Source organism: Bombina bombina, chromosome 2 (genome assembly GCF_027579735.1).
Source record: "Bombina bombina isolate aBomBom1 chromosome 2, aBomBom1.pri, whole genome shotgun sequence".
Taxonomy (NCBI): domain Eukaryota; kingdom Metazoa; phylum Chordata; class Amphibia; order Anura; family Bombinatoridae; genus Bombina; species Bombina bombina.
The window spans coordinates 121,221,020-121,247,684 of NC_069500.1; the positions used below are offsets into that span (position 1 = coordinate 121,221,020).

Consider the following 26,665-nt stretch of genomic DNA (forward strand, 5'->3'; position numbering starts at 1 on the left):
GACTAGCAAAGGCCAAATTCATAAGGTTTCAATCAGTCATCATGACGACTGTTACATATATCAACCATCAGGGGGTAACAAGGAGTTCCCTGGCGATGGAGGAGCATCCGGGGGAGTGGGAACTCCATCTGGAAATCTTTGCCCAAATAACTCAATTATGGGGCATTCCAGACTTGGTTCTGATGGCCTCTCGTCAGAACTTCATGGTCCCTTGTTACGGGTCCAAATCCAGGGATCCCAAGGCGACTCTATTGGATACAATAGTAGCACCTTGGATCTTCAACCTAGCTTATGTATTCCCACCGTTTCCTCTCATTCCCAGGCTGGTAGCCAGGATCAATCTGGAGAGGGCTTCGGTGACCTTGATAGTTCCTGTGTGGCCACGCAGGACTTGGTATGCAGACCTGGTGAATGTGTCATCGGCTCCACCATGGAAGCTACCTTTGAGACAGGACCTTCTTATTCAGGGTCCATTCGAACATCCGAATCTGGTTTTCCTCCAACTGACTGCTTGGAGTTTGAACGCTTGATTTTATCAAAGCGTGGGTTTTCAGATTCTGTAATAGATACTCTTATTCAGGCTAGAAAGCCTGTAACTAGAAAAATTTACCATAATATATGGAAAAAATATATATGTTGGTGTGAATCTAAAGGATTCCCATGGAACAAGATAAAAATTCCTAAGATTCTTTCCTTTCTACAAGAAGGTTTGGAGAAAGGATTTTCTGCGAGTTCTCTGAAGGGACAGATCTCTGCTTTATCTGTTTTACTTCACAAAAGGCTGGCAGCTGTGCCAGACGTTTAAGCGTTTGTTCAGGCTCTGGTAAGAATCAAGCCTGTTTACAGACCTTTGACTCTTCCCTGGAGTCTTAATCTAGTTCTTTCAGTTCTTCAAGGGGTTCCGTTTGAACCCTTACATTCCATAGATATTAAGTTATTATCTTGGAAAGTTTTGTTTTAGGTTGCAATTTCTTCCGCTAGAAGAGTTTCTGAGTTATCTGCTCTGCAGTGTTCTCCGCCCTATCTGGTCCATGCAGATAAGGTGGTTTTTACGTACTGAGCCTGGTTTTCTTCCGAAGGTTGTTTCCAACAAAAATATTAACCAGGAGATAGTTGTACCTTCTTTGTGTCCGAATCCAGTTTCATAGAAGGAACGTTTGTTACACAATTTGGACGTTGTCCGTGCTCTAAAATTCTATTTAGATGCTACAAAGGATTTCAGACAAACATCTTCCTTGTTTGTTGTTTATTCTGGTAATAGGAGAGGTCAAAAAGCAACTTCTACCTCTCTATCTTTTTGGCTTAAAAGCATCATCAGATTGGCTTATGAGACTGCCGGACGGCAGCCTCCTGAAAGAATCACAGCTCATTCCACTAGGGCCGTGGCTTCCACATGGGCCTTTAAGAACGAGGCTTCTGTTGATCAGATATGTAAGGCAGCGACTTGGTCTTCACTGCACACTTTTATCAAATTTTACAAATTTGATACTTTTGCTTCTTCTGAGGCTATTTTTGGGAGAAAGGTTTTGCAAACCGTGGTGCCTTCCATCTAGGTGACCTGATTTGCTCCCTCCCATCATCCGTGTCCTAAAGCTTTGGTATTGGTTCCCACAAGTAAGGATGACGCCGTGGACCGGACACACCTATGTTGGAGAAAACAGAATTTATGTTTACCTGATAATTTACTTTCTCCAACGGTGTGTCCGGTCCACGGCCCGCCCTGGTTTTTTAATCAGGTCTGATGATTTATTTTCTTTAACTACAGTCACCACGGTATCATATGATTTCTCCTATGCAAATATTCCTCCTTTACGTCGGTCGAATGACTGGGGAAGGCGGAGCCTAGGAGGGATCATGTGACCAGCTTTGCTGGGCTCTTTGCCATTTCCTGTTGGGGAAGAGAATATCCCACAAGTAAGGATGACGCCGTGGACCGGACACACCGTTGGAGAAAGTAATTTATCAGGTAAACATAAATTCTGTTTTTGATTCTTCGGAGGCTATTTTTGGGAGAAAGGTTTTGCAAGCCGTGGTGCCTTCCGTTTAGGTAACCTGATTTGCTCCCTCCCTTCATCCGTGTCCTAAAGCTTTGGTATTGGTTCCCACAAGTAAGGATGACGCCGTGGACCGGACACACCAATGTTGGAGAAAACAGAATTTATGCTTACCTGATAAATTTCTTTCTCCAACGGTGTGTCCGGTCCACGGCCCGCCCTGGTTTTTTAATCAGGTCTGATGAATTATTTTCTCTAACTACAGTCACCACGGTACCATATGGTTTCTCCTATATTTTTCCTCCTGTCCGTCGGTCGAATGACTGGGGTGGGCGGAGCCTAGGAGGGACTATATGGCCAGCTTTGCTGGGACTCTTTGCCATTTCCTGTTGGGGAAGAGATATTTCCCACAAGTAAGGATGACGCCGTGGACCGGACACACCGTTGGAGAAAGTAATTTATCTGGTAAGCATAAATTCTGTTTTTAAAGGGTTCTAAAATCAAACAATTTTTTCTTATGCTTTAGATAGAGAATCAATTTGAAATCGACTTTCCAGTTTGGTACTATTATCTATTTTGCTTCATTATCTTCCTATCCTTTGTTCAACAAATAGTAATGGAAATTGGTGAGCCAATAACATGTGGTGTATATGTGCTGCAAGTAAACAGCATCTGCTAATTTCACCTATGGTTGTTTTTATACAAAGGATAGAAAAACAAGGAAATAAATTACATAATAGAATGAAAATGTAAAAGTGGATCAAATATATATGCTCTATTGGAATGCACTGTGTGTGTGTGTGTGTGTGTGTGTGTGTGTGTATGTATGTACAGTATGTGTGTACTGTATTTGTGTATGTACTGTGTGTGTATTGTGTGTACTGTGTGTGTTGTATGTATGCTTGTATGTATGTTTATATGTATGGGTGTGTATGTTCACATAATGACTTAAAAAAAATACGCTGGAATATCCCTTTAACATCCAAAACGTTTATGCTACATTGATGATATTCAAAGATAAACTTAATTCCATCATCATTGGTATTCATCCAATTCACAAACTCTTGAGCTCTAGATTTTTCACCCTGCCAAATAAACAGCATGTTGACTATATAGCGTTTGTAAACAACTATTTCTTGCCCAAAGGGGTTACCATCTCCATGGATGTGAGACAGCTCCTACCAACCCATAAATAGGTTGGCATAGAAGTGGCAAATTTCGCCCCCATAGCCATCCCACATTTCTGGGGAGATCTCTCAAACTCAAAATAGTTGTGCTTGTGTGTGAGGAGAAACCTTATTACTCTAAGCACAAAAGATAAACTTAATTCCATCATCATTGGTATTCATCCAATTCACAAACTCTTGAGCTCTAGATTTTTCACCCTGCCAAATAAACAGCATGTTGACTATATAGCATTTGTAAACAACTATTTCTTGCCCAAAGGGGTTACCATCTCCATGGATGTGAGACAGCTCCTACCAACCCATAAATAGGTTGGCATAGAAGTGGCAAATTTCGCCCCCATAGCCATCCCACATTTCTGGGGAGATCTCTCAAACTCAAAATAGTTGTGCTTGTGTGTGAGGAGAAACCTTATTACTCTAAGCACAAAAGAACAAAATGTAGGATCCTGCCGAAAATTTCTGTAAAGAAAGAATCGTATTGCTGAAAGGCCCTTCTCATGGGGAATAGACAAGTACAATGAGCACACATCCACTGTTATTCAGCTAAATTCTGTTTTCCAAACTACTTTGGACATAATTCTAAGCACTTGTTTAGTATTAAGTACAAAGCGCCATAAGTCTTGTACTAACAGTTGTAAAATTCCACAGCAAAGGAGAAAAGATTAACAATAATTGAGGTTTTTCAATAGGTATGTCCCTGGACTGCAAAACGATTCAAATGTAAGGCTTTTAATTTTTTTTTTAAATTTAGGGAAAACTTTGACTCGTATGTAAAAAATAAAATAAAAATGAATGTCCCTTTTTGGTAAACATACAGAAACTGAAAACCCCAATACCTCTTCAGGTGTTTTTTTTTTATTTATAAACAACCCTCTTCCTTACGTTCTGTGCTCCACCAGACAGAATTAATGATTGCTCTCCAGATTCTGCTCTAACTCAGGCACTTTCTTACTAATGACACAGTGAGTCCACGGATCATCTCTAATTACTATTAGGAATATCACTCCTGGCCAGCAGGAGGAGGCAAAGAGCACCACAGCAAAGCTTTTAAGTATCACCTCCCTTCCCTCGAACCCCAGTCATTTTCTTTGCCTACGTTAAAACCTACGTTAAAAAGCAAGGAGGTAGTAAAGTTTAGGTGTCTGAAAGAAGATTCTTCAATCGAGATTTTATTATTTTAAAGCAGAACAGGTTTGTTCTGATCTTTCCTGGGGTGTAGCCATAGCCCATGTCAGTCTCTTCAGTAGAGCAGTGGTGGCTTTTAAGCAATTGAGAACTTGTGGGGTATAATCCTCACTGCGCCTCCCAAATAATTGTTGCTGCCCTATCTTGAAAGCCTGAGTAAGATTGTTCAGTCTTTCTGTTTTTTCCACAGGTCCATGTGAGAGAGAATGCCTCTCAAACCTAGTGAGCTGCCCTGCTGCCAGGCAGATTTCCATTAAAGTAAGTGCTAAATTTATTTTCTAACAAGAAGAGAAGAAACTTTTTGCCACTTTAACAGTTAACTCTGTTGGGACGTTAAATACATTAATCCTATTATAGGTTAATAGGATAATGTGAGGCAGTTTGTGCAGGAACTGGGGATGAGAGGACTCATTACTTAATAAGGCTCAGTCAGTGTTTTTTCTACGGTGTGTTCCGGTCAGGGGTATAGCAACTTGGTAGTGTGTTTTACTTGTTGTTTCTCTGGGCGGCTTTACTTTCACAGTGGTAGGTTAATGCCGGCCGGCCAGCCGGCCGGCCAGGAAGTTTCAGTTAGGTACGCCCACGATGGGCGGAGCTTTCTGAAGCGGCAAAAGAGTTTTTGCACGCTTTTTTCTTAATCGCTTCCTGCGAGACGGATGGGTGACATACTTTATTTGCAGCTCTGCATTCTCAGAAGTCTGTGAGAACTGTTGCCCGATACCCGGTGGGAGCAGCTCTGGATTGAGTCTGGATAACTTCTGTTGACGCCGGTAACCAGCGGGACAGGTAGGCACCTCAGCAGGGCTTGCTGAGGTGTAGAGGCTGTCTGGGGTTCTCTAGAGCCGCTGCTCTGCTCTTAGAAAATAGAAAGTTACTTTTAGCATTTAAACTGCTAGTAACGTTTTTTACATAAATTTCAAATTTAATTAAAGTATTTTCTTTTTTTGTTTATTCATTTATTGGGTAAAGATGGACCAAGAGACCCTGCAAAATGTTACTTATACTTTGTGCTTTGATGCTAATGTGGAACCACTAATCCCTTTTTGTTCCTCATGTATTGAGAGAACATTGCAATACAGGGATAGACTTTGAATCTGAGCCAGCATTGTCTGGGGCGGATGCTGTTCAGGGGTCTCCTGTTCAAGTTATGCTGCAGCTTTCTCCTCAAGCATCCCAAACCTTATCATCTACACATGCAGTGCCCTGCGTTTCCTCTCACACTCCAGTTGGAGTTACCTTGCAAGACATTGCTACCCACATATCCTCGGCGGTAACTGATGCGCTGTCTGCTTTTTCCCATGCTGCAGGGAAAGTGAAAAAGGAAATGTAAAGAATCAGTGAGTAAGGTTTCTGAAAAAGTCGTGGCTATGCTGAATGTTTCCTCCCTGAATTCTGAGGAGGAAGATACTTCGGTAGCATCTGAGGTGGAAATCTCAGATTCAGACAGTGTAATTCCTTCTTCAGATGCTGAAGTTGTATCCTTCATGTTTAAGCTATAACACCTCCAGTTCTTACTTAAAGAGGTTTTGGCCACCTTAGACGACGCCGACATGACTGTCGTAGTCAACCCTAAGAAGTCTAGTAAGTTAAACAAATACTTTGACGTGCCTTCCTCGGTGGAGGTTTTTCCGGTACCAGACTGGACTACAGAGATTATTGCTCAGGAATGGGAGAGACCTGGTATCCCTTTTTCTCCATCCCCAATTTTTAAGAAGATGTTTCCAATAGCTGATTCTATCAAGGAGTCTAGGCAGACGGTCCCCAAGGTGGAAGGGGCAATTTCCACTTTGGCTAAGAGAACCACTATTCCCATAGAGGAGAGCTGTTCCTTTAAGGATTCTATGGATAAGAAGTTGGAAGGGTTACTTAAAAAGATGTATGTACACCAGGGTTTACAATGGCAACCTGCGGTGTGTATTGCTACCCTCACCAGTGCGGTGGCATACTGGTTTGATGCGTTGTCTGAATCTATTCAGACAGATACTCCCCTTGAGGAGATTCAGGATATGATCAAGGCTCTTAAGTTGGCCAATTCCTTTATTACGGATACTTCCCTACAATTATTAAGTTCGGAGCAAAAATTTCTGGTTTTGCAGTCCTGGCCTGCAGAGCCTTATGGTTGAAATCATAGTCTGTGGATGTGTCGTTTAAGTCTAAGCTTTTGACTATTCCCTACAAGGGTAAGGCCTTGTTTGGGCCAGGCTTGGCTGAAATTATTTCAGACATTGTGGGAGGTAAGGGTCATTTCCTGCCTCAGGATAAGAAGAATAAGCAGAATGGACGTCAGAGTAATTTTCTTTCCTTTCGAAACTTCAAGGGTAAAACTTCCTCTGCCAAGCAGGAACAGTCCAAACCTTCCTGGAGGTCCAACCAGTCTTGGAACAAGGGGAAGCATTCTAAGAAGCACGTTAATTACTCAGTCAACATGAAGGGTCTGCCCCTGATCTGGGACCGGATCTTGTGAGGGGCAGACTTTTCTTCTTCGCTCAGGCCTGGGTTCGGGATGTTCCAGATCCCTGGGCGGTGGACATCATGTCCCAGGGATACAAACTAGAGTTCAAGACCTTTCCTCCCAGAGGCAGGCTTCTGCTCTCAAGATTATCTGTAGACCAGATAAAAAGAGAGGCGTTCTTACACTGTGTCAGGGACCTTTCCGACCTGGGAGTAATAGTTCCTGTTCTAATGCAGGAACACGGTCTGGGATGTTACTCCAATCTGTTCGTAGTTCCCAAAAAAGAGGGAACTTTCAGACCAATTTTAGACCTCAAAAGTCTAAACAAGTTCCTCAGAGTACCGTCCTTCAAGATGGAAACTATTCATTCCATTCTTCCCTTGGTTCAAGAGGGTCAATTCATGACAACAGTAGATTTAAAGGATGCATACCTGCATGTTCCCATCCACAGGGATCATCACAAGTTTCTGAGGTTCGCTTTTCTAGACAAACACTTCCAGTTTGTGGCTCTTCCATTCGGCCTTGCCACAGCTCCCAGAATTTTTTTCAAAGGTCCTGGGATCCCTGTTGGCGGTGCTCCGGTTGCGGGGAATTGCAGTGGAGCCTTATCTGGAGGACATTATGGTTCAAGCGCCATCAGCTTTCAACAAGCAAACTCCCACACACAGAGATGTTATCTTTTCTGTGTTCTCACGGATGGAAGGTGAATTTGGGAAAGAGTTCCTTGATACCAGCTACAAGGGTAGTGTTCTTGGGAACCATAATAGATTCCTTATCAATGAAAATATTTCTGACAAAGATCAGAAAGACAAAGGTTTTCGACTCTTGTCTTTCCCTTTAGTCCTTTCCTCGGCCGCCAATGGCCCAATGTATGGCGGTAATTGGTGTGATGGTAGCTGCCATGGACATCATGTCCGGTTCCATCTCAGACCTCTGCAGTTATGCATACTCAAACAATGGAACGGGGATTATGCGGATCCGTCTCCGCGTTTACATCTAGATCAAGCGACAAGAGATTCTCTTCAGGAACATCTCTCCAAGGGAACCTGCTTCCGCAGACCTTCCTGAGTGATTGGGACCATGGATGCCAGCCTGTTGGGATGGGGAGCAGTCTGGGGCTCGCTAAAGGCTCAGGGGTTATGGACTCGGGAGGAGTCAGTTCTTCCCATAAACATCCTAGAGCTGAGGGCAATCTTCAATGCTCTTCTGGCCTGGCCTCAGTTAGCTTCAACCCAGTTTATCAGGTTCCAGTCGGACAACATAACTTCGGTGGCTTACATCAACCATCAGGGAGGAACTCTGAGTTCCCTGGCTATGACAGAGGTATCCAGGATTATCCAGTAGGCGGAGACCTACAACTGCTGTCTATCTGCTATCCACATTCCAGGAGTGGACAATTGGGAAGCGGATTTTCTGAGCAGACAGACTTTTCACCCGGGGGAGTGGGAACTCCATCCGGAGGTGTTTTCCGTCTTGATTCTCAAATGGGACAGCCGGAGCTGGATCTCATGGCATCTCGACAGAATGCCAAGCTCCCGAGGTACAGGTCGAGGTCAAGGGATCCTCAGGCTGTACTGATAGATGCTCTGGCGGTCCCTTGGAATTTCAGTCTAGCATACCTGTTTCCTCCGTTTGCTCTCCTTCCTCGGGTCATTGCATCGGTGATCCTCATTGCACCGGCGTGGCCTCGCAGGATCTGGTATGCAGATCTAGTGATGTCATCTCTCCCACTTTGTAGACTTCTGCTGAGGAAGGACCTTCTACTTCAAGTGCCCTTCCTTCACCCAAATCTCGTTTCTCTGAAGCTGACTGCTTGGAGATTGAACGCTTAATTTTATCTAAGCATGGTTTTTCTGAGTTGGTCATTGAGACTGTTTCAGGCTTGTATGCCTTTTACCAGAAAGATTTACTATAAGATATCTGTATTGGTGTGAATCTACTCTTGGAGTAGAGTTCGGATTCCTAGGATTTTGTCTTTTCTCTAGGAGGGTCTGAAGAAGGGATTATCTGCTAGTACCTTGAAGGGTCGTCTTCTGCTCAGAGAGTCTCAGAGCTCTCGGCGTTGTAGTGTGAATCCCCTTACCTTATTTTTCATTCGAATAAGGTAGTTCTGCGTTGTTTCCTCCCTAAAGTGGTTTCGGATAGGAACATTAATCAAGAAATCGTTGTTCCTTCTTTGTGTCCTAACCCTTCTTCTCATAAGGAACGTCTGTTGCACAACCTAGATGTGGTGCGTGCGTTGAAATACTATTTACAGGCGACTAAGGATTTTCGCCAGTCTTCTGCATTGTTTGTTGTTTTCTTTGGGAAACGCAAGGATTAGAAAGCTACTGCTACTTCTCTTTCTTTGTGGCTGAAGAGTATAATTCGTTTGGCCTATGAAACTGCTGGACAGCAGCCTCCTGAGAGAATCACGGCTCATTCCACAAGGGCTGTTTACTCTTCCTGGGTGTTGAAGCTTCTGTGGAACAGATTTGCAAGGCTACAACTTGGTCCTCTCTACAAACTTTTTCAAAATTCTATAAATTTGATACTTTTGCCTCGGCTGAGGCTTCTTTTGGGAGAAAGGTTCTTCAAGCAGTGGTGCCTTCCATTTAGGTTTCCTGTCTTGTCCCTCCCTTATCATCTGTGTCTTCTAGCTTGGGTATTGATACCCAATAATAATTAGAGATGATCCGTGGATTCACCGTGTCATTAGAAAGAAAACAAAATTTATGCTTTCCTGATAAATTTATTTATTTTTTGACACGGTAAGTCCACGGCCCGCCCTGTTTATTTAGACATTTTTTTTGTGTGTTGTAAACCTCAGGCACCTCTGCATCTTTTGTTACTTCCTTTCTCTCTTTTTTTTCCTTCGGTCGAATGACTGTGGTTGGAGGGAAGGGAGTTGATACTTAACAGCTTTGCTGTGGTGCTCTTTGCCTCCTCCTGCTGGCCAGGAGTGATATTCCTAATAGTAATTAGATATGATCCGTGGACTCACCGTGTCAAGAAAGAAAGAAATGTATCGGGTAAGCATAAATTTTGTTTTTGTCATCCTTCAAGCATGCTATATTGTTCACTTCTGAAACATCACATTTGTTATTTGCTACAACGTATATTATGTACCTTATTCATATGTATTCTAGTAGGATCTGCAGTTATGCTTGATTCTATAAATAGGAGGTTGGGCAGTAGTATGGTTTGATGGCTAAGCTGTTCTTTTTGTTACTATCATTAAGTTTTTAGTGCAATGCAGCGGGGCTTGGTACGTTGGAGTCATGCGTCATTAAAGGGATACTAAACCCAAATATTTTCTTTAATGATTCAGATAGAGCATGCAATTTTAAGCAACTTTCTAATTTACTTGTACTGTCAATTTTTATTCGTTCTCTTGCTATCTTTATTTAAAAGTAGGAATTTAAAGCTTAGGAGCCAGCCCATTTTGGGTTCAGCATCATGAATAGCTCTTGCTTATTGGTGGATACAGTTAGCAAACCAATATGCAAGCATAACCCAGGTTCTCAACAAAAAATTGGCCGACTCTTAAGCTTTACATTCCTGCTTTTTAAATAAAGATAGCAAGAGAATGAAGAAAATTTGATTATAGGAGTAAATTAGAAAGTTGCTTAAAGTGATGGTAAAGTTACGGTAATGTCAATACAGTATAGCATAAAGTGTGTAAAATAAACATAAGTTTAATTCATCAATTCTTATATTTTTCAATATTAATCAAGTTGTCCCCTTTCTAAATCAATTGCCGAATGTCCACAAATTCAACCTGTGTTTTTTTTTTTTTTTTTTTATCAGTGGGTCACGTTTTTGTTGAATCCAATTGAAATGGACGCCACTCCACGTCATCCGCCCCTTTAGTTGTAAGCGCATGCGTGCTACTTACATGTGAGAAAGTTAAATAGAAGTACTGCAGTAGTGCATTTGGAAAGAATGATCGGCGATTAGCGCATGCGCACTGGTTCGCAGCATCGGCGATTAGCGCATGCGCAATTATAAACTGCAGTTTGACCGCACATTTGAGAGACACAGAGAGCAGGTGGGACCGCTGAAGGAAATCACAAAGATAAGACGACAGAAGTAGGGCATGGGAGGAGTTGTGAGCTAAGCGGTAGGGATTTTTAAATATAATTTTAATGCAAAATATTGAAGTAATAGAAAAAAAAAACTACTAGACTAGATTAGGGTCATATGGACAAATGCTAGGTTGTCTTAAATAATGTCAAACTTTACCTTCACTTTAAAATTGCATGCTCTATCTAAATCATTGAGGAAAAAATGTGGGTTTAGTGTCCCTTTAAGTACGACTATGTTGCAAGTCATTTTTCTCTTGTATGTCCTGTTTTATCCTTGTGGTTTTGTGATACACATGTAAGTGTTGCACACCATTTACCACATACTAGTGTGCATTTAATTTTTTCATACTTTGTGCATCCATATTTTACACTGTTGCATGTGGTACTTCTCATTTTTGTATACGTATTAATGTAGTGTTTATTTTGCAAGAACAATGATGTGGTGGTTTGTTCGTAGTCACTTGGGCCATTGTATGTACTCTGTAACGTTTAAAAAAAACAAAACAAAAAACAACACATCTGCTTATTATAATGTTGGCACATGTTGATAAATATATCATTTATTGCTTTTTAATCTGATTATCATTCTCTCCTATTTTTCTATCGGGAAGTTTGCTTCATTGTTTATACATTTGCATAGTTCAGTCCAGTCTGAAGTGGTGCAGACATTCAACAGAACCCCCAATGTATTCTCTTGATCACAACCTGCCAACACTCTAGGACAGCAACTTTCATTTCAGAATTCCTTTGTCTGAGAGCTGGGCATCTGCTTCTGTAGGACAATATGCCTTTTTCTTTTCAAGTCAAAATGATTGCTGTATGCTACATAACATTTCAATAAAGTGATTGAAGACATCAAGGAAATCAGAGCCTGCAGTGTGTAAAATACCTGTAACCTTATACCAATTTGCCTTATGGGGACTGGCACGTGTCAGATGTTTTTTTTGGGGACTAGGACGTTCATCAACTGGATTCCATCTCCAGTAGGTTATGCACTAGTTATTATACAATGAGTTTTGCCTGGTTTTGTATTGCATTGCGGAATTGGTGAGCACTACCAGCATGAGCCAAGATAAATATGTTGGCTCAATTCCTTCAAGAAGCACTCGCCAAGAATTCTTTTTTCTTTTGCAAGATGTACCGAGTCCACGGATTCATCCTAACTTGTGGGATATTGTCCTTCCTGACAGGAAGTAGCAAAGAGAGCACCACAGCACAGCTGTCTATATAGCTCCCCCCTTAACTCCACCCCCCAGTCATTCTCTTTGCTGGCTCTAAGCAGGAAGGGTAAAGAGAAGAGGTGTTAAACTGTTAGTTTTTATTTTACCTTCAATCAAGAGTTTGTTATTTTAAATGGTACCGGTGTTGTACTATTTGCTCTCAGGCAGGACATAGATGAAGATTTCTGCCTGGAGGATGATGATCTTAGCATTTGTAACTAAGGTCCACTGCTGTTCCCACATGAGCTGAGGAGTACAAGAAAACTTCAGTGTGAGGAACGGTTCTTGCTATACAGCAATGAGGTATGTTCAGTCATTTTTCTGCAGAGACTGTGTTAACTCAGAAAGGCTGACAGTATCCCCTTTAGGGGAAGGGGAAGCAGTAATCCTAGGGTTAAGAGGTTTTACTAGCTTGCATAAAGGGCTTATTTTGTTTATTTATTTTGGGCACTCAGTTTGTATGTGAAATTGGAAGGACAAACGTTTGGGTGTTCTGGGAGTAATGTTCTTTATTGGGACTTTTGCAGAGGGTTCATTTGGCTTATATTGGGGTTATTATAACCCACATGGCTTCAGGCAAGGTTTTTTTGGATTTGGGTAGGCCCCAGCCACATCGAGTGTGGTGGGCGGGGCCTATTTCTTTCATGTAATTAGCAAGAGTCCATGAGCTAGTGACGTATGGGATATACATTCCTACCAGGAGGGGCAAAGTTTCCCAAACCTTAAAATGCCTATAAATACACCCCTCACCACACCCACAATTCAGTTTTACAAACTTTGCCTCCGATGGAGGTGGTGAAGTAAGTTTGTGCTAGATTCTACGTTGATATGCGCTCCGCAGCAAGTTGGAGCCCGGTTTTCCTCTCAGCGTGCAGTGAATGTCAGAGGGATGTGAGGAGAGTATTGCCTATTTGAATGCAGTGATCTCCTTCTACGGGGTCTATTTCATAGGTTCTCTGTTATCGGTCGTAGAGATTCATCTCTTACCTCCCTTTTCAGATCGACGATATACTCTTATATATACCATTACCTCTGCTGATTCTCGTTTCAGTACTGGTTTGGCTTTCTACAAACATGTAGATGAGTGTCCTGGGGTAAGTAAATCTTATTTTCTGTGACACTCTAAGCTATGGTTGGGCACTTTCTTTATAAAGTTCTAAATATATGTATTCAAACATTTATTTGCCTTGACTCAGAATGTTCAACTTTCCTTATTTTTCAGACAGTCAGTTTCATATTTGGGATAATGCATTTGAATTAATCATTTTTTCTTACCTTCAAAAATTTGACTCTTTTTTTCCTGTGGGCTGTTAGGCTCACGGGGGCTGAAAATGCTTCATTTTATTGCGTCATTCTTGGCGCGGACTTTTTTGGCGCAAAAATTCTTTTCCGTTTCCGGCGTCATACGTGTCGCCGGAAGTTGCGTCATTTTTTGACGTTATTTTGCGCCAAAAATGTCAGCGTTCCGGATGTGGCGTCATTTTTGGCGCCAAAAGCATTTAGGCGCCAAATATTGTGGGCGTCTTATTTGGCGCTAAAAAATAAGGGCGTCGCTTTTGTCTCCACATTATTTCAGTCTTATTTTTTCATTGCTTCTGGTTGCTAGAAGCTTGTTCTTTGGCATTTTTTTCCCATTCCTGAAACTGTCATTTAAGGAATTTGATCAATTTTGCTTTATATGTTGTTTTTTCTCTTACATATTGCAAGATGTCTCACGTTGCATCTGAGTCAGAAGATACTACAGGAAAATCGCTGTCTAGTGCTGGAGCTATCAAGCTAAGTGTATCTGCTATAATTTTTTGGTATCTGTTTCTCCAGCTGTTGTTTGTATTGCATGTCATGACAAACTTATTAATGCAGATAAAATTTCCTTTAGTACTGTTACATTACCTGTTGCTGTTCCGTCAACATCTAATTTTCAGAGTGTTCCTGATAAACATAAGAGATTTTATTTTTTAAATCCATTAAGAAGGCTATGTCTGTTATTTCTCCTTCTAGTTTACATAAAAGTCTTTTAAAACTTCGCTTTTTTCAGATGAATTTTTAAATGAACATCAGCATTCTGATACTGATAATGGTTCTTCTGGTTCAGAGGTTTCTGTCTCAGAGGTTGATGCTGATAAATCTTTGTATTTGTTCAAGATGGAATTTATTCGTTCTTTATTTAAAGAAGTATTAATTGCATTAGAAATAGAGGATTCTGGTCCTCTTGATACTAAATCTAAACGTTTAATTAAGGTTTTTAAATCTCCTGTAGTTATTCCAGAAGTGTTTAATCTCCCTGATGCTATTTCTGAAGTAATTTCCAGGGAATGGAATAATTTGGGTAATTCTTTTACTCCTTCTAAACGTTTAAGCAATTATATCCTGTGCCATCTGACAGATTAGAGTTTTTTTGGGACAAAATCCCTAAGGTTATGGGGCTGTCTCTACTCCTGCTAAATGTGCTACTATTCCTACGGTAGATAGTAATTCATTTTAAGGATCCTTTAGATAGGAAAATTTAATCCTTTCTAAGAAAAGCTTACTTATGTTCAGGTAATCTTCTTAGACCTGCTATATTTTTAGCGGATGTTGCTGCAGCTTCAACTTTTTGGTTAGAAGCTTTAGCGCAACAAGTAACAGATCATAATTTTATAGCATTATTATTATTCTATAACATGCTAATAATTTTATTGGTGATACCATCTTTTGATATCATTAGAGTTGATGTCAGGTATATGTCTCTAGCTATTTTAGCTAGAAAAGCTTTATGGATTAAACTTGGAATGCAGATATGTCTTCTAAGTCAACTTTGCTTTCCGTTTCTTTCCAGGGTAATAAATTATTATTTCAACTGTTTCTGGAAGGAAGGGAACTTTTTTACCAAAGGATAAAAAATCTAAGGTAAATTTAGGTCTAATAATCATTTTTCGTTCCTTTCCTCACAATAAGGAACAAAAGCCTGATCCTTCATCCTCAGGAGCGGTATCAGTTTGGAAACTATTTCCAGTTGGGAATATATCCAAGCCTTATAGAAAACCTATAGCCAGCTCCTAAGTACCCATGAAGGTGCGGACCTTATTCCAGCTCAGCTGGTATGGGGCAGATTACGTTTTCTTCAAAGAAATTTTGATCAATTCCGTTCTCAATTTCTGGTTTTAGAACATTGTTTCAGAGAGGTACAGCATTGGCTTCAGTTAAGGCCTCCTGCTAAGAGATTTTTTTCTTTCCCGTGTCCCAGTTAACACAGCAAAGGCTCAGCATTTCTGAAATGTGTTTCAGATCTAGAGTTGGCTGGAGTAATTATGCCAGTTCCAGTTCTGGAACAGGGGCTGGGGTTTTATTTTATCTCTTCATTGTACCAAAGAAGGTCAATTCCTTCAGACCAGTTCTGGATCTATCAATATTGAATCGTTATGTAAGGATACTAACATTCAGTTTCTGTAGGACTGTCCTGCCTTTTGTTTAGCAAGGGCATTATATGTCTACTATAGATTTACAGGATGTGTATCTGCATATTCCGATTCATCCAGATCACTTTTAGTGTCTGAGATTCTCTTTTTAGACAAGCATTACCAGTTTTGTGGCTCTACCGTTTGGCCTAGCCTCAGTTCCAAGAATTTTTTTCAAAGATTCTCGGTGCCCTTCTTTCTGTAATCAGAGAACAGGGTTTTGGTATTTCCTTATTGGACGATATCTGGGTACTTGCTCAGTCTTCTCATTTTCGAAGAATCTCATATGAATCGACTTGTGTTGTTTCTTCAAGTTCATGGTTGGAGGATCAATTTACCATTCAGTTCATTGATTCCTCAGACAAGGGTAACCTTTTTAGGTTTCTAGAATAGATTCAGTGTCTATGACTCTGTCCTTGTCAGACAAGAGAAGTTTAACATTGATTTCAGCTTGTCAAAACCTTCAGTCACAATCATTCCCTTTGGTAGCCTTATGCATGGAAATTTTAGGTCTTAGGACTGCCGCATCAGATGCGATCTCCTTTGCTCGTTTTCACATGCGACCTCTTCAGCTCTGTATGCTGAACCAATGGTGCAGGGATTACTCAAAGATATCTCACTTAATATCTTTAAACCGATTATACGACACTCTCTGACATGGTGGACAGATCACCATCGTTTAGTTCAGGGGGCTTCTTTGTTCTTCCGACCTGGACTATAATCTCAACAGATGCAGGTCTTACAGGTTGGGGAGCTGTGTGGGGGTCTCTGACGGCACAAGGGGTTTGGGAATCTCAGGAGGTGAGATTTCCGATCAATATTTTGGAACTCCGTGCAATTTCAGAGCTCTTCAGTCTTGGCCTCTTCTGAAGCGAGAGTTGTTCATTTGTTTTCAGATAGACAATGTCACAACTGTGGCATACATCAATCATCAAGGAGGGACTCACAGTCCTCTGGCTATGAAAGAAGTATCTCGAATTTTGGTTTGGGCGGAATCCAGCTCCTGTCTAATCTCTGCGGTTCATATCCCAGGTATGGACAATTGGAAAGCGGATTATCTCAGTCGCCAAACGTTGCACCTGGGCGAATGGTCTTCACCCAGAGGTATTTCCTCAGATTGTTCAAATGTGGGAACAACCAGAAATAGATCTGATGGCTTCTCATCTAAACAAGAAACTTCCCTGGTATCTGTCCGGATCCAGGGATCCTCGGGCGGCGGCAGTGGATGCATTATCTCTTCCTTAAAAGTGTCATCCTGCCTATATCTTTCCGCCTCTAGTTCTTCTTCCAAGGGTATTCTCCAATATTCTAAGGAATGCTCGTTTGTCCTGCTGGTAGCTCCAGCATGGTCTCACAGGTTTTGGTATGCGGATCTTGTCCGGATGACCTCTTGCCAGCTGTGGACTCTTCCGTTAAGACCAGTCTTTCTGTCTCAAGGTTCTTTTTTCCATCAGGATCTCAAAACCTTAATTTTAAGGTGTGGAGTTTGAACGCTTGATTCTTGGTCAAAGAGGTTTCTCTGACTCTGTGATTGATACTATGTGACAGGCTCGTAAATCTGTATCTAGAGAGATATATTATAGAGTCTGGAAGACTTATATTTCTTCAGGATGGTTTAGATAAAGGTTTGTCCGCAAGTTTCTTGAAAGACAAATCTCTGCTCTTTCTGTTCTTTTTCACAGAAGGATTGCTAATCTTCCTGATATTCATTGTTTTGTACAAGCTTTGGTTTGTATAAAACCTGTCATTAAGTCAATTTCTCCTCCTTGGAGTTTGAATTTGGTTCTGGGGGCTCTTCAAGCTCCTCCTTTTGAACCCATGCATTCTTTGGTCATTATATTACTTTCTTGGAAAGTTTTGTTTCTTTTGGCCATCTCTTCTGCCAGAAGAGTCTCTGAATTATCTACTCTTTTTTGTGAGTCTCCTTTTCTGATTTTGCATCAGGATAAGGCGGTGCTGCGAACTTCTTTTGAATTTTTTACCTAAGGTTGTGAATTCTAACAACATTAGTAGAGAAATTGTGGTTCCTTCATTATGTCCTAATCCTATGAATTCTAAGGAGAAATCATTGCATTCTTTGGATGCTGTTAGAGCTTTGTAATATTATGTTGAAGCTATTAAGTCTTTCCGAAAGACTTCTAGTCTATTTGTCATCTTTTCCGGTTCTAGAAAAGATCAGAAAGCTTCTGCCATTTCTTTGGCATCTTGGTTGAAATCTTTATTTCATCATGCCTATGTTGAGTCGGGTAACACTCCGCCTCAAAGGATTACAGCTCATTCTACTAGGTTAGTTTCTACTTCCTGGGTGTTTAAGAATGAAGCTTCGGTTGATCAGATTTGCAAAACAGCAACTTGGTCCTCTTTGCATACTTTTACTAAATTCTACCATTTTGATGTGTTTTCTTCTTCTGAAGCAGTTTTTGGTAGAAACGTACTTCAGGCAGTGGTTTCAGTTTGAATCTTCTGCTTATGTTTTTTCATTAAAAATTTTATTCTGGGTGTGGATTATTTTCAGCAGGAATTGGCTGTCTTTATTTTATCCCTCCCTCTCTAGTGACTCTTGTGTGGAAAGATCCACATCTTGGGTAATCATTATCCCATACGTCACTAGCTCATGGACTCTTGCTAATTACATGAAAGAAAACATAATTTATGTAAGAACTTACCTGATAAATTCATTTCTTTCATATTAGCAAGAGTCCATGAGGCCCGCCCTTTTTTGTGGTGGTTTTGATTTTTTTGTATAAAGCACAATTATTCCAATTCCTTATTTTATATGCTTTCGCACTTTCACCCCACTTCTTGGCTATTCGTTAAACTGAATTGTGGGTGTGGTGAGGGGTGTATTTATAGGCATTTTAAGGTTTGGGAAACTTTGCCCCTCCTGGTAGGAATGTATATCCCATACGTCGCTAGCTCATGGACTCTTGCTAATATGAAAGAAATGAATTTATAAGGTAAGTTCTTACATAAATTATGTTTTTCGCGCCTCTGTTGCGCATTTAGTTCTACTGGCAAGCAGCAAGAAACTTCTCCTGAGGCCCTGATATTAATCCTGAGGGCCTAATCGAAGCTTTAATACCTTTCTATCGTTCCCTAAGGGCAGGTAGGGCCACAGCAGAGCTGTGGCAAGGTGCTAATAGATGTTTAAACAGGTTTTAGACATTTTGTGATCCGGTTTTGTTAATTGGGGGTGCATTGCTTATTTACTTGGGTGCAATCCTCCTAAAGCTTAATAGGTACACTGTAAAAATTTCAGAAAATTTGAAGCTATTTTAACCTGTTTTGCAGTTTGTGTATGCCTTTTTTTCTTTTAAAGGCACAGTACCGTTTTTTGAAAATTGTGTTTTTTTCAAGTGTTTTCCAAGCTTGCTTGTCTCATTACTAGCCTGTTTAACATGTCTGACATTGAGGAAACTCATTGCTCAATTTGTTTAGAAGCCATTGTGGAACCCCCTCTTAAAATGTGTCCCACTTGTACTGATATGTCTATAACTTGCAGACAACATATTTTCAGTTTGGCAATGGATGATTCTCAGACAGAAGGAAATCAGGTTTTGCCATCTAGTTCTCCCCAAGTGTCACAACCAGTAACGCCCGCACAAGTGACGCCAAGTACTTCTAGTGCGTCTAATTCTTTCACCTTGCAAGATATGGCCTCTGTTATGAATACTACCTTTACAGAGGTTTTATCTAAACTGCCAGGGTTGCAAGGGAAGCGCAGTAGCTCTGGGTTAAGAACACATGCTGAGCCTTCTGACGCTTTAGTTGCCGTATCCGATACTCACAATGTTCTGAGGTAGGGATGAGGGATTTGCTATCTGAGGGAGAAATTTCTGATTCAGGAAGATTACTCCCTCAGACAGATTCAGATATGACAGCATTTAAATTTAAGCTAGAACACCTCCGTTTATTGCTTAGGGAGGTTTTAGCGACTCTGGATGATTGTGACCCTATTGTAGTTCCAGAGAAATTGTGTAAAATGGACAAATATTTAGAGGTTCCTGTCTACACTGATGTTTTTCCGGTCCCTAAGAGGATTTCGGACATTGTTACTAAGGAGTGGGATAGACCAGGTATTCCGTTCGCTCCCCCTCCTGTTTTTAAGAAAATGTTTCCCATATCTGACACCATGAGGGACTCATGGCAAACGGTCCCTAAGGTGGAGGGAGCTATTTCTACTTTGGCTAAGCGTACAACTATACCTATTGAAGACAGTTGTGCTTTCATAGATCCTATGGATAAAAAATTAGAGGGTCTCCTAAAGAAAATTTTTGTTCATCAAGGTTTTCTTCTTCAACCTATTGCATGCATTGTTCCTGTAACAACTGCAGCTGCCTTTTGTTTTGAGGCTCTAGAAGAGGCTCTTCAGGTGGAGACCCCACTAGAGGATATTCTGGACAGAATTAAGGCTCTTAAGCTAGTTAATTCTTTTATTACAGACGCCGCTTTTCATCTCGCTAAGTTAGCGGCAAAGAATTCAGGTTTTGCCATTTTAGCGCGAAGAGCGTTATGGCTTAAGTCCTGGTGGGCTGATGTGTCCTCTAAATCCAAGCTTTTGACCATCCCTTTCAAAGGTAAGACCCTATTCGGGCCTGCACTGAAAGAGATCATTTCAGATATCACTGGAGGGAAGGGTCATGCCCTTCCCCAAGATAAGTCGAATAAGTCAAGGACCAAACAAAATAATTTTCGTTCCTTTCGAAACTTCAAGGGTGGTCCTGCTTCCTCTTCCCCTGCGGCAAAGCAAGAGGGGAACTTTGCTCAATCCAAGCCAACCTGGAGACCTAACCAGGCTTGGAACAAGGGTAAACAGGCCAAAAAGACTGCTGCTGCCACTAAGACAGCATGAAGGGGTAGCCCCCGATCCGGGACCAGATCTAGTAGGGGGCAGACTCTCTCTCTTTGCTCAGGCCTGGGCAAGAGACGTTCGGGACTCCTGGGCCGTAGAAATTGTAACCCAGGGGTACCTTTTAGATTTCAAGGATTCTCCTCCAAGGGGGATGTTCCATCTTTCTCAATTGTCTGTAAACCAGACAAAAAGAGAGGCGTTCTTACGCTGTGTAAAAGACAAAGATCATCACCATTTCCTCAGGTTTGCCTTCCTGGACAAGCATTACCAGTTTGTGGCTCTTCCCTTCGAGTTGGCCACAGCGCCAAGAATCTTCACAAAAGTGCTAGGGTCCCTTCTGGCGGTCCTAAGGCCGCGGGGTATAGCAGTGGAGCCTTATCTAGACGACATCCTTATTCAAGCGTCGACTTTTCAACTAGCCAAGTCTCACACGGACTTAGTGTTGGCCTTTCGAAGATCTCATGGGTGGAAGGTGAACGTGAAAAACAGTTCTCTTGTTCCTCTCACAAGAGTTCCATTCTTGGGAACTCTGATAGATTCGGTGGACATGAAAATTTTTCTGACGGAGGTCAGGAAATCAAAGATTTTAACCACCTGCCGAGCTCTTCATTCCATTCCTCGGCCGTCAGTGGCTCAGTGTATGGAGGTAATCGGACTAATGGTAGCGGCAATGGACATAGTTCCGTTTGCTCGCTTGCATCTCAGACCACTGCAACTATGCATGCTCAGACAGTGGAATGGGGATTATGCAGATTTATCTCCTCAGATAGATCTGGATTAAGAGACCAGAGGCTCTCTTCTTTGGTGGTTGTCACAGGATCACCTGTCCCGGGGAATGTGTTTCCGCAGGCCAGCGTGGGTTATAGTGACGACGGACGCCAGCCTACTGGGCTGGGGTACAGTCTGGAATTCCCTGAAAGCACAGGGTTTGTGGACTCAGGAGGAGGCCCTCCTACCGATAAATATTCTGGAATTAAGAGCAATATTCAATGCTCTTCAGGCGTGGCCTCAGCTGGCTTCGGCCGGATTCATCAGATTTCCGTCGGACAACATCACGACTGTAGCTTATATCAATCATCAGGGGGGAACAAGGAGTTCCTTGGCGATGATAGAAGTTTCCAGGATAATCCGATGGGCAGAGACTCACTCTTGCCATCTATCAGCGATCTATATCCCAGGGGTAGAGAACTGGGAGGCAGATTTTCTAAGTCGTCAGACTTTTCATCTGGGGGAGTGGGAGCTCCATCCGGAGGTGTTTGCTCAACTTATTCAGCTATGGGGCACACCAGAATTGGATTTGATGGCGCCTCGTCAGAACGCCAAGCTTCCTTGTTACGGATCCAGGTCCAGGGATCCTCAGGCAGTACTGATAGATGCTCTAGCAGTACCCTGGTCGTTCAACCTGGCTTATGTGTTTCCACCTTTCCCTCTCCTTCCGCGTCTGATTGCCAGAATCAAACAGGAGAGAGCTTCGGTGATTTTGATAGCACCTGCATGACCACGCAGGACTTGGTATGCAGATCTGGTGGACATGTCATGTCTGCCACCATGGACTCTGCCACTGCGACAGGACCTTCTGATCCAAGGTCCGTTCAAGCATCCAAATCTAATTTCTCTGCAACTGACTGCTTGGAGATTGAACGCTTGATTTTATCAAAGCGGGGTTTCTCCGAGTCGGTCATAGAAAGCCTGTCACCAGGAAAATCTATCATAAGATATGGCGTAAATATCTTTTTTGGTGCGAATCCAAAGGCTACTCATGGAGTAAGATCAGGATTCCTAGGATTTTGTCCTTTCTCCAAGAAGGATTGGAGAAGGGCCTATCGGCTAGTTCCCTAAAGGGACAGATTTCTGCTTTATCAATTCTATTGCACAAGCGTCTGGCAGATGTTCCAGACGTTCAGTCGTTCTGTCAGGCTTTAGTTAGAATCAAGCCTGTGTTTAAACCTGTTGCTCCGCCATGGAGTTTAAATTTAGTTCTTAATGTTCTTTAAGGGGTTCCGTTTGAACACATGCATTCCATAGACATTAAGCTTCTATCTTGGAAAGTTCTGTTTCTAGTTGCTATCTCTTCAGCTCGAAGAATTTCTGAGCTATCTGCTTTACAATGTGACTCGCCTTATCTTGTTTTCCATGCTGATAAGATGGTTTTGCGTACCAAACCTGGGTTCCTCCCTAAGGTTGTTTCTAACAGGAATATCAATCAGGAAATTGGTTCTAAAAAGGAACGTCTGTTGCACAACTTGGACGTGGTTCGTGCCTTGATGTTTTATTTGCAGGCAACCAAAGATTTTCGCCAATCATCTTCATTGTTTGTTGTCTATGCTGGGAAGCGTAGAGGTCAAAAGGCTACGGCTACCTCTCTTTCCTTTTGGCTGAAAAGCATCATCCGTTTGGCTTATGAGACTGCTGGACAGCAGCCTCCTGTAAGAATTACAGCTCACTCCACTAGAGTGGTGGCTTCCACATGGGCTTTTAAGAATGATGCTTCTGTTGAACAGATTTGTAAAGCTGCGACTTGGTCTTCGCTTCATACATTTTCCAAATTTGATACTTTTGCTTCTTCGGAGGCTATTTTTGGGAGAACGGTTTTGCAAGCAGTGGTGCCTTCAGTTTAGGTTCCTGTCTTGTCCCTCCCTTCATCCGTGTCCTAAAGATTTGGTATTGGTATCCCACAAGTTAGGATGAATCCGTGGACTCGGTAAATCTTGCAAAAGAAAACAAAATTTATGCTTACCTGATAAATTTCTTTCTTTTGCGATGTACCGAGTCCACGGCCCGCCCTGTCTATTCAAGACAGATAGTATTTTTTATGTAAACTTCAGTCACCTCTGCACCTTATAGTTTCTCCTTTTCTTCCTTGGCCTTCGGTCGAATGACTGGGGGGTGGAGTTAAGGGGGGAACTATATAGACAGCTCTGCTGTGGTGCTCTCTTTGCTACTTCCTGTCAGGAAGGACAATATACCAAAAGTTAGGATGAATCCGTGGACTCGGTACATCGCAAAAGAGAGAAATTTATCAGGTAAGCATAAATTATTATTTTTTTTTTTTGTTCACTGCTTTTTATATAAGAATGGAGTGTTGCAGGAAGAGGAAGGATCTTATTTCCACTTGAATATGCGGGGTTCGGAGTTTAAGTTTCTACCTGTCCCCTTGAAAGTGTTCATATCTTCACTGGTGTGTGCTGCTTAAAGGGATACTAAACACAATTTTTTTTTTGTTTAATGATTCAGATAGAGTATGCAAATTTAAGCAACTTTCTGGTTTACTCCTATTATCAATTTTTCTTCAATCTCTTGCTATCTTTATTTGAAAAGCAGGAATGCAAAGCTTATGAGCCTGCCCATTTTTGGTTCAGCACCATGAATGGCGCTTGCTGATTAGTGGCTAAATGTAGGACATAGGAGTAAATTAGAATGTTGTTTAAAATTGCATGCTCTATCTGAATCATGAAAGAAAAAAATTGTGTTTAGTGTCCCTTTAATGAACTGATTCAAAATAATGAAACTATACTACTTTTTTGCAATGAACAATAAAATATTGCTTTTTATAATGCTTCATATTCTATATACATTCTACACTTTTTTCATAAAAAAATAAATAAATAATAACAGAAAAAAGTGACAAAAATATGTATAGCATGAAGAAAACTCTAGATTATTTTTTCTTAAATGCAGATTTTAAATTCTAGCCTCTGTAAAAACTGTGGTTTATCTATGAGAGCTGCTGTCACAGATTAATAGCTTTCCAACTAATACAACTCTTGACTATTTTTTCCCTTTTCTTTCAGGTACAAAATACAGAAGCATCAACACTTTCAGGACTACATGAAGGCATTGTATGGATTTTTAGTGAAGTTGGGAGAAAGATGTAGCCTATTAATTTTAATGTTAAATGCTATAAATATTATAATATACATACAAATTCAAGTAATTCTTCATATATTTATGTATTTTTTTTTTAAAAAAAAGCTGCATATGATTTTATACATCTTTATTTCAGTCAATATTATTTAGTCTTCTGCAGTAGTTTCCTATTTTAAATAGTAAACTGCACAAAACTGAAACAAAAAGGATAGGTCAGAAAATACTGGCCAAAAGTTTGCACTGCTAGCACTTCTGTTTCCCTAGAATATCATTTGTATCCTTGGCGTAGGAGTGAGCTGTAATAAAATATAACTTTTATTATGATTAATTAAAAACTGAAAAAAGATTAAAGGGACAGTCTAGTACAAAATAAACTTTCATGATTCAGATAGAGCATGTAATTTTAAACAATTTTCCAATTTACTTTTATCACCAATTTTGTTTTGTTCTCTTGGTATTCTTTGTTGAAAGCTTAACCTAGGAGGTTCATATGCTAATTTCTTAGACCTTGAAGCCCACCTCTTTCAGATTGCATTTTAACAGTTTTTCACCACTAGAGGGTGTTAGTTCACACATTTCATATAGATAACACTGTGCTCGTGAAGTTATCTGGGAGCAGGCACTGATTGGCTAGACTGCAAGTCTGTCAAAAGAACAGAAAAAAAGGGGCAGTTTGCAGAGGCTTAGATACAAGATAATCACAGAGGTTAAAAGTATATTATTATAACTTTGTTGGTTATGCAAAACTGGGAAATGGGTAATAAAGGGATTATCTATCTTTTAAAACAATAACAATTCTGGTGTAGACTGTCCCTTTAAGAACACGAGAGGCTCTGTGATGCTGTACACCATCCACCTCATTGCTGAAAGATATATATCTGAGTCTATTGAAATCTATTATGGATAAGTCAATCGAGGTATATAAGTAGTTATTTAGATACTAGGTATAAGTGTGCCAGCTTTTGGGGTGTTAGGTTATTGCCTTGACACTGTCAATATCAGTAGCAGACCTACTCAACAGAGGGCCCTGGTGCAATTTTTTTGGGGGCCCCCTAAAGGTACCCAGTAGTAAGCAATGGCAATATGTATATGTTGCTCTGTATAATGATTTTGGGGATAAACAACCTGCACTAATTAAAGGCTCTTGTACACATTCTGCACATGCTCATGTATAATCTGGCTGCTATGGGCTCCTCCAGCACTTGGGTCCTTGTGCAACTGCACCTGCTGCACCAATGGTAGTTCTGCCCCTGTTCAATATTCTTACATACACAATGTGTTGCACAGCACTCTAGTATGGAAAAATCAAAATACCATAGGTCTCCCTTGATCTATAAGATTGTGATAATTGGATGCTTGGATGGAATATATCAGCATTTTATCAATTGCTGTTAATCTAACTTGTCAATATGTTACTTTATCTGTGTTTTTAAATTCATATGAACTTTCCAATGATAATACTTTCGCTTGTTAAAGGACCACTCAATGCAGTAGAATTGCATAATTAACAAGTGCATAATAAAAATACAATAATTTAACACCTACTCTGAATTTCAAATAAGCAGTAGATTTTTTTCTGACTTATTTTTTCTCCCATTGTCCAGTCCCCTGTATCATGTGACAGACATCAACCAATCACAGACTAGTATAGGTATACCCTACAAGCTACATGCTCAGTAGGATCTTGTTCCTCAGAAAGTGGGTATATAACAAGATTGTGCAAAATTAGATAATGGCAATAAATTGGAAAGTGTCTTAAAACTTCTGCTCTATCTAAATCATAAAAGTTTATTTTGACTTGAGTGTCCCTTTAAAACTGCACCTGTGGTATATTGTGCATGTGACTTCAGTTGGTATTGATTAAGTATATAGGATCTCAGAGGTGATATAAAAATAAAATCAATTCCATGCAATTACACTATTTTGTCTTCTTATTTATTTTGTCACTGATAATGTTTGGTGTACTTGTTGGAGAAAAACCCACACATGAGAGAAATCACAGAATTAAATTGAAGTTTGGGTTTGTTCTAATAGATTAAGCTTATGCCTTTGATGAGTAATGCTGTGATAGTATTTATTTGCAGTGAATTTTTTTGTTAATTTAATTTACTTGTTACGTTAAATTGTGCACATTGAATTTTGTGTTTTAAGTGCCTTAGGAATCTCTCCTTGATAGCTGCCTATTATTGTCACAGTTATACTACAGTATACGCATTGATTATTTGCTTGTATTGACCCTTGTACCTTTTAATAGCAGTCAGTGTGTGTACACAGTTCTTTTTTTGTTTAATATACGACGTTTGATTAGATTAATATTGCTATCATTACAAACTGCAAATACTTGTAGCAGGTTTATACATCATTGGGAACAATATTCTATTTATTTAGACCTTGGCGTGCTGACATG

General features: G+C 40.7%; 1 protein-coding gene across 1 annotated transcript in view; it reads left to right on the forward strand.

Annotated features, from left to right (window-relative positions):
• FBXO4 (F-box protein 4) overlaps positions 1-26,176 on the forward strand; it is a 104,960-nt gene extending 78,784 nt beyond the window's left edge. The window contains exon 7 of the mRNA XM_053701242.1: positions 24,183-26,176. Coding sequence (XP_053557217.1) covers positions 24,183-24,266 — 84 coding nt within the window. The 3' untranslated portion in view covers positions 24,267-26,176. The remainder of the gene's footprint in view (positions 1-24,182) is intronic.
• Positions 26,177-26,665: the final 489 nt, after the last annotated feature.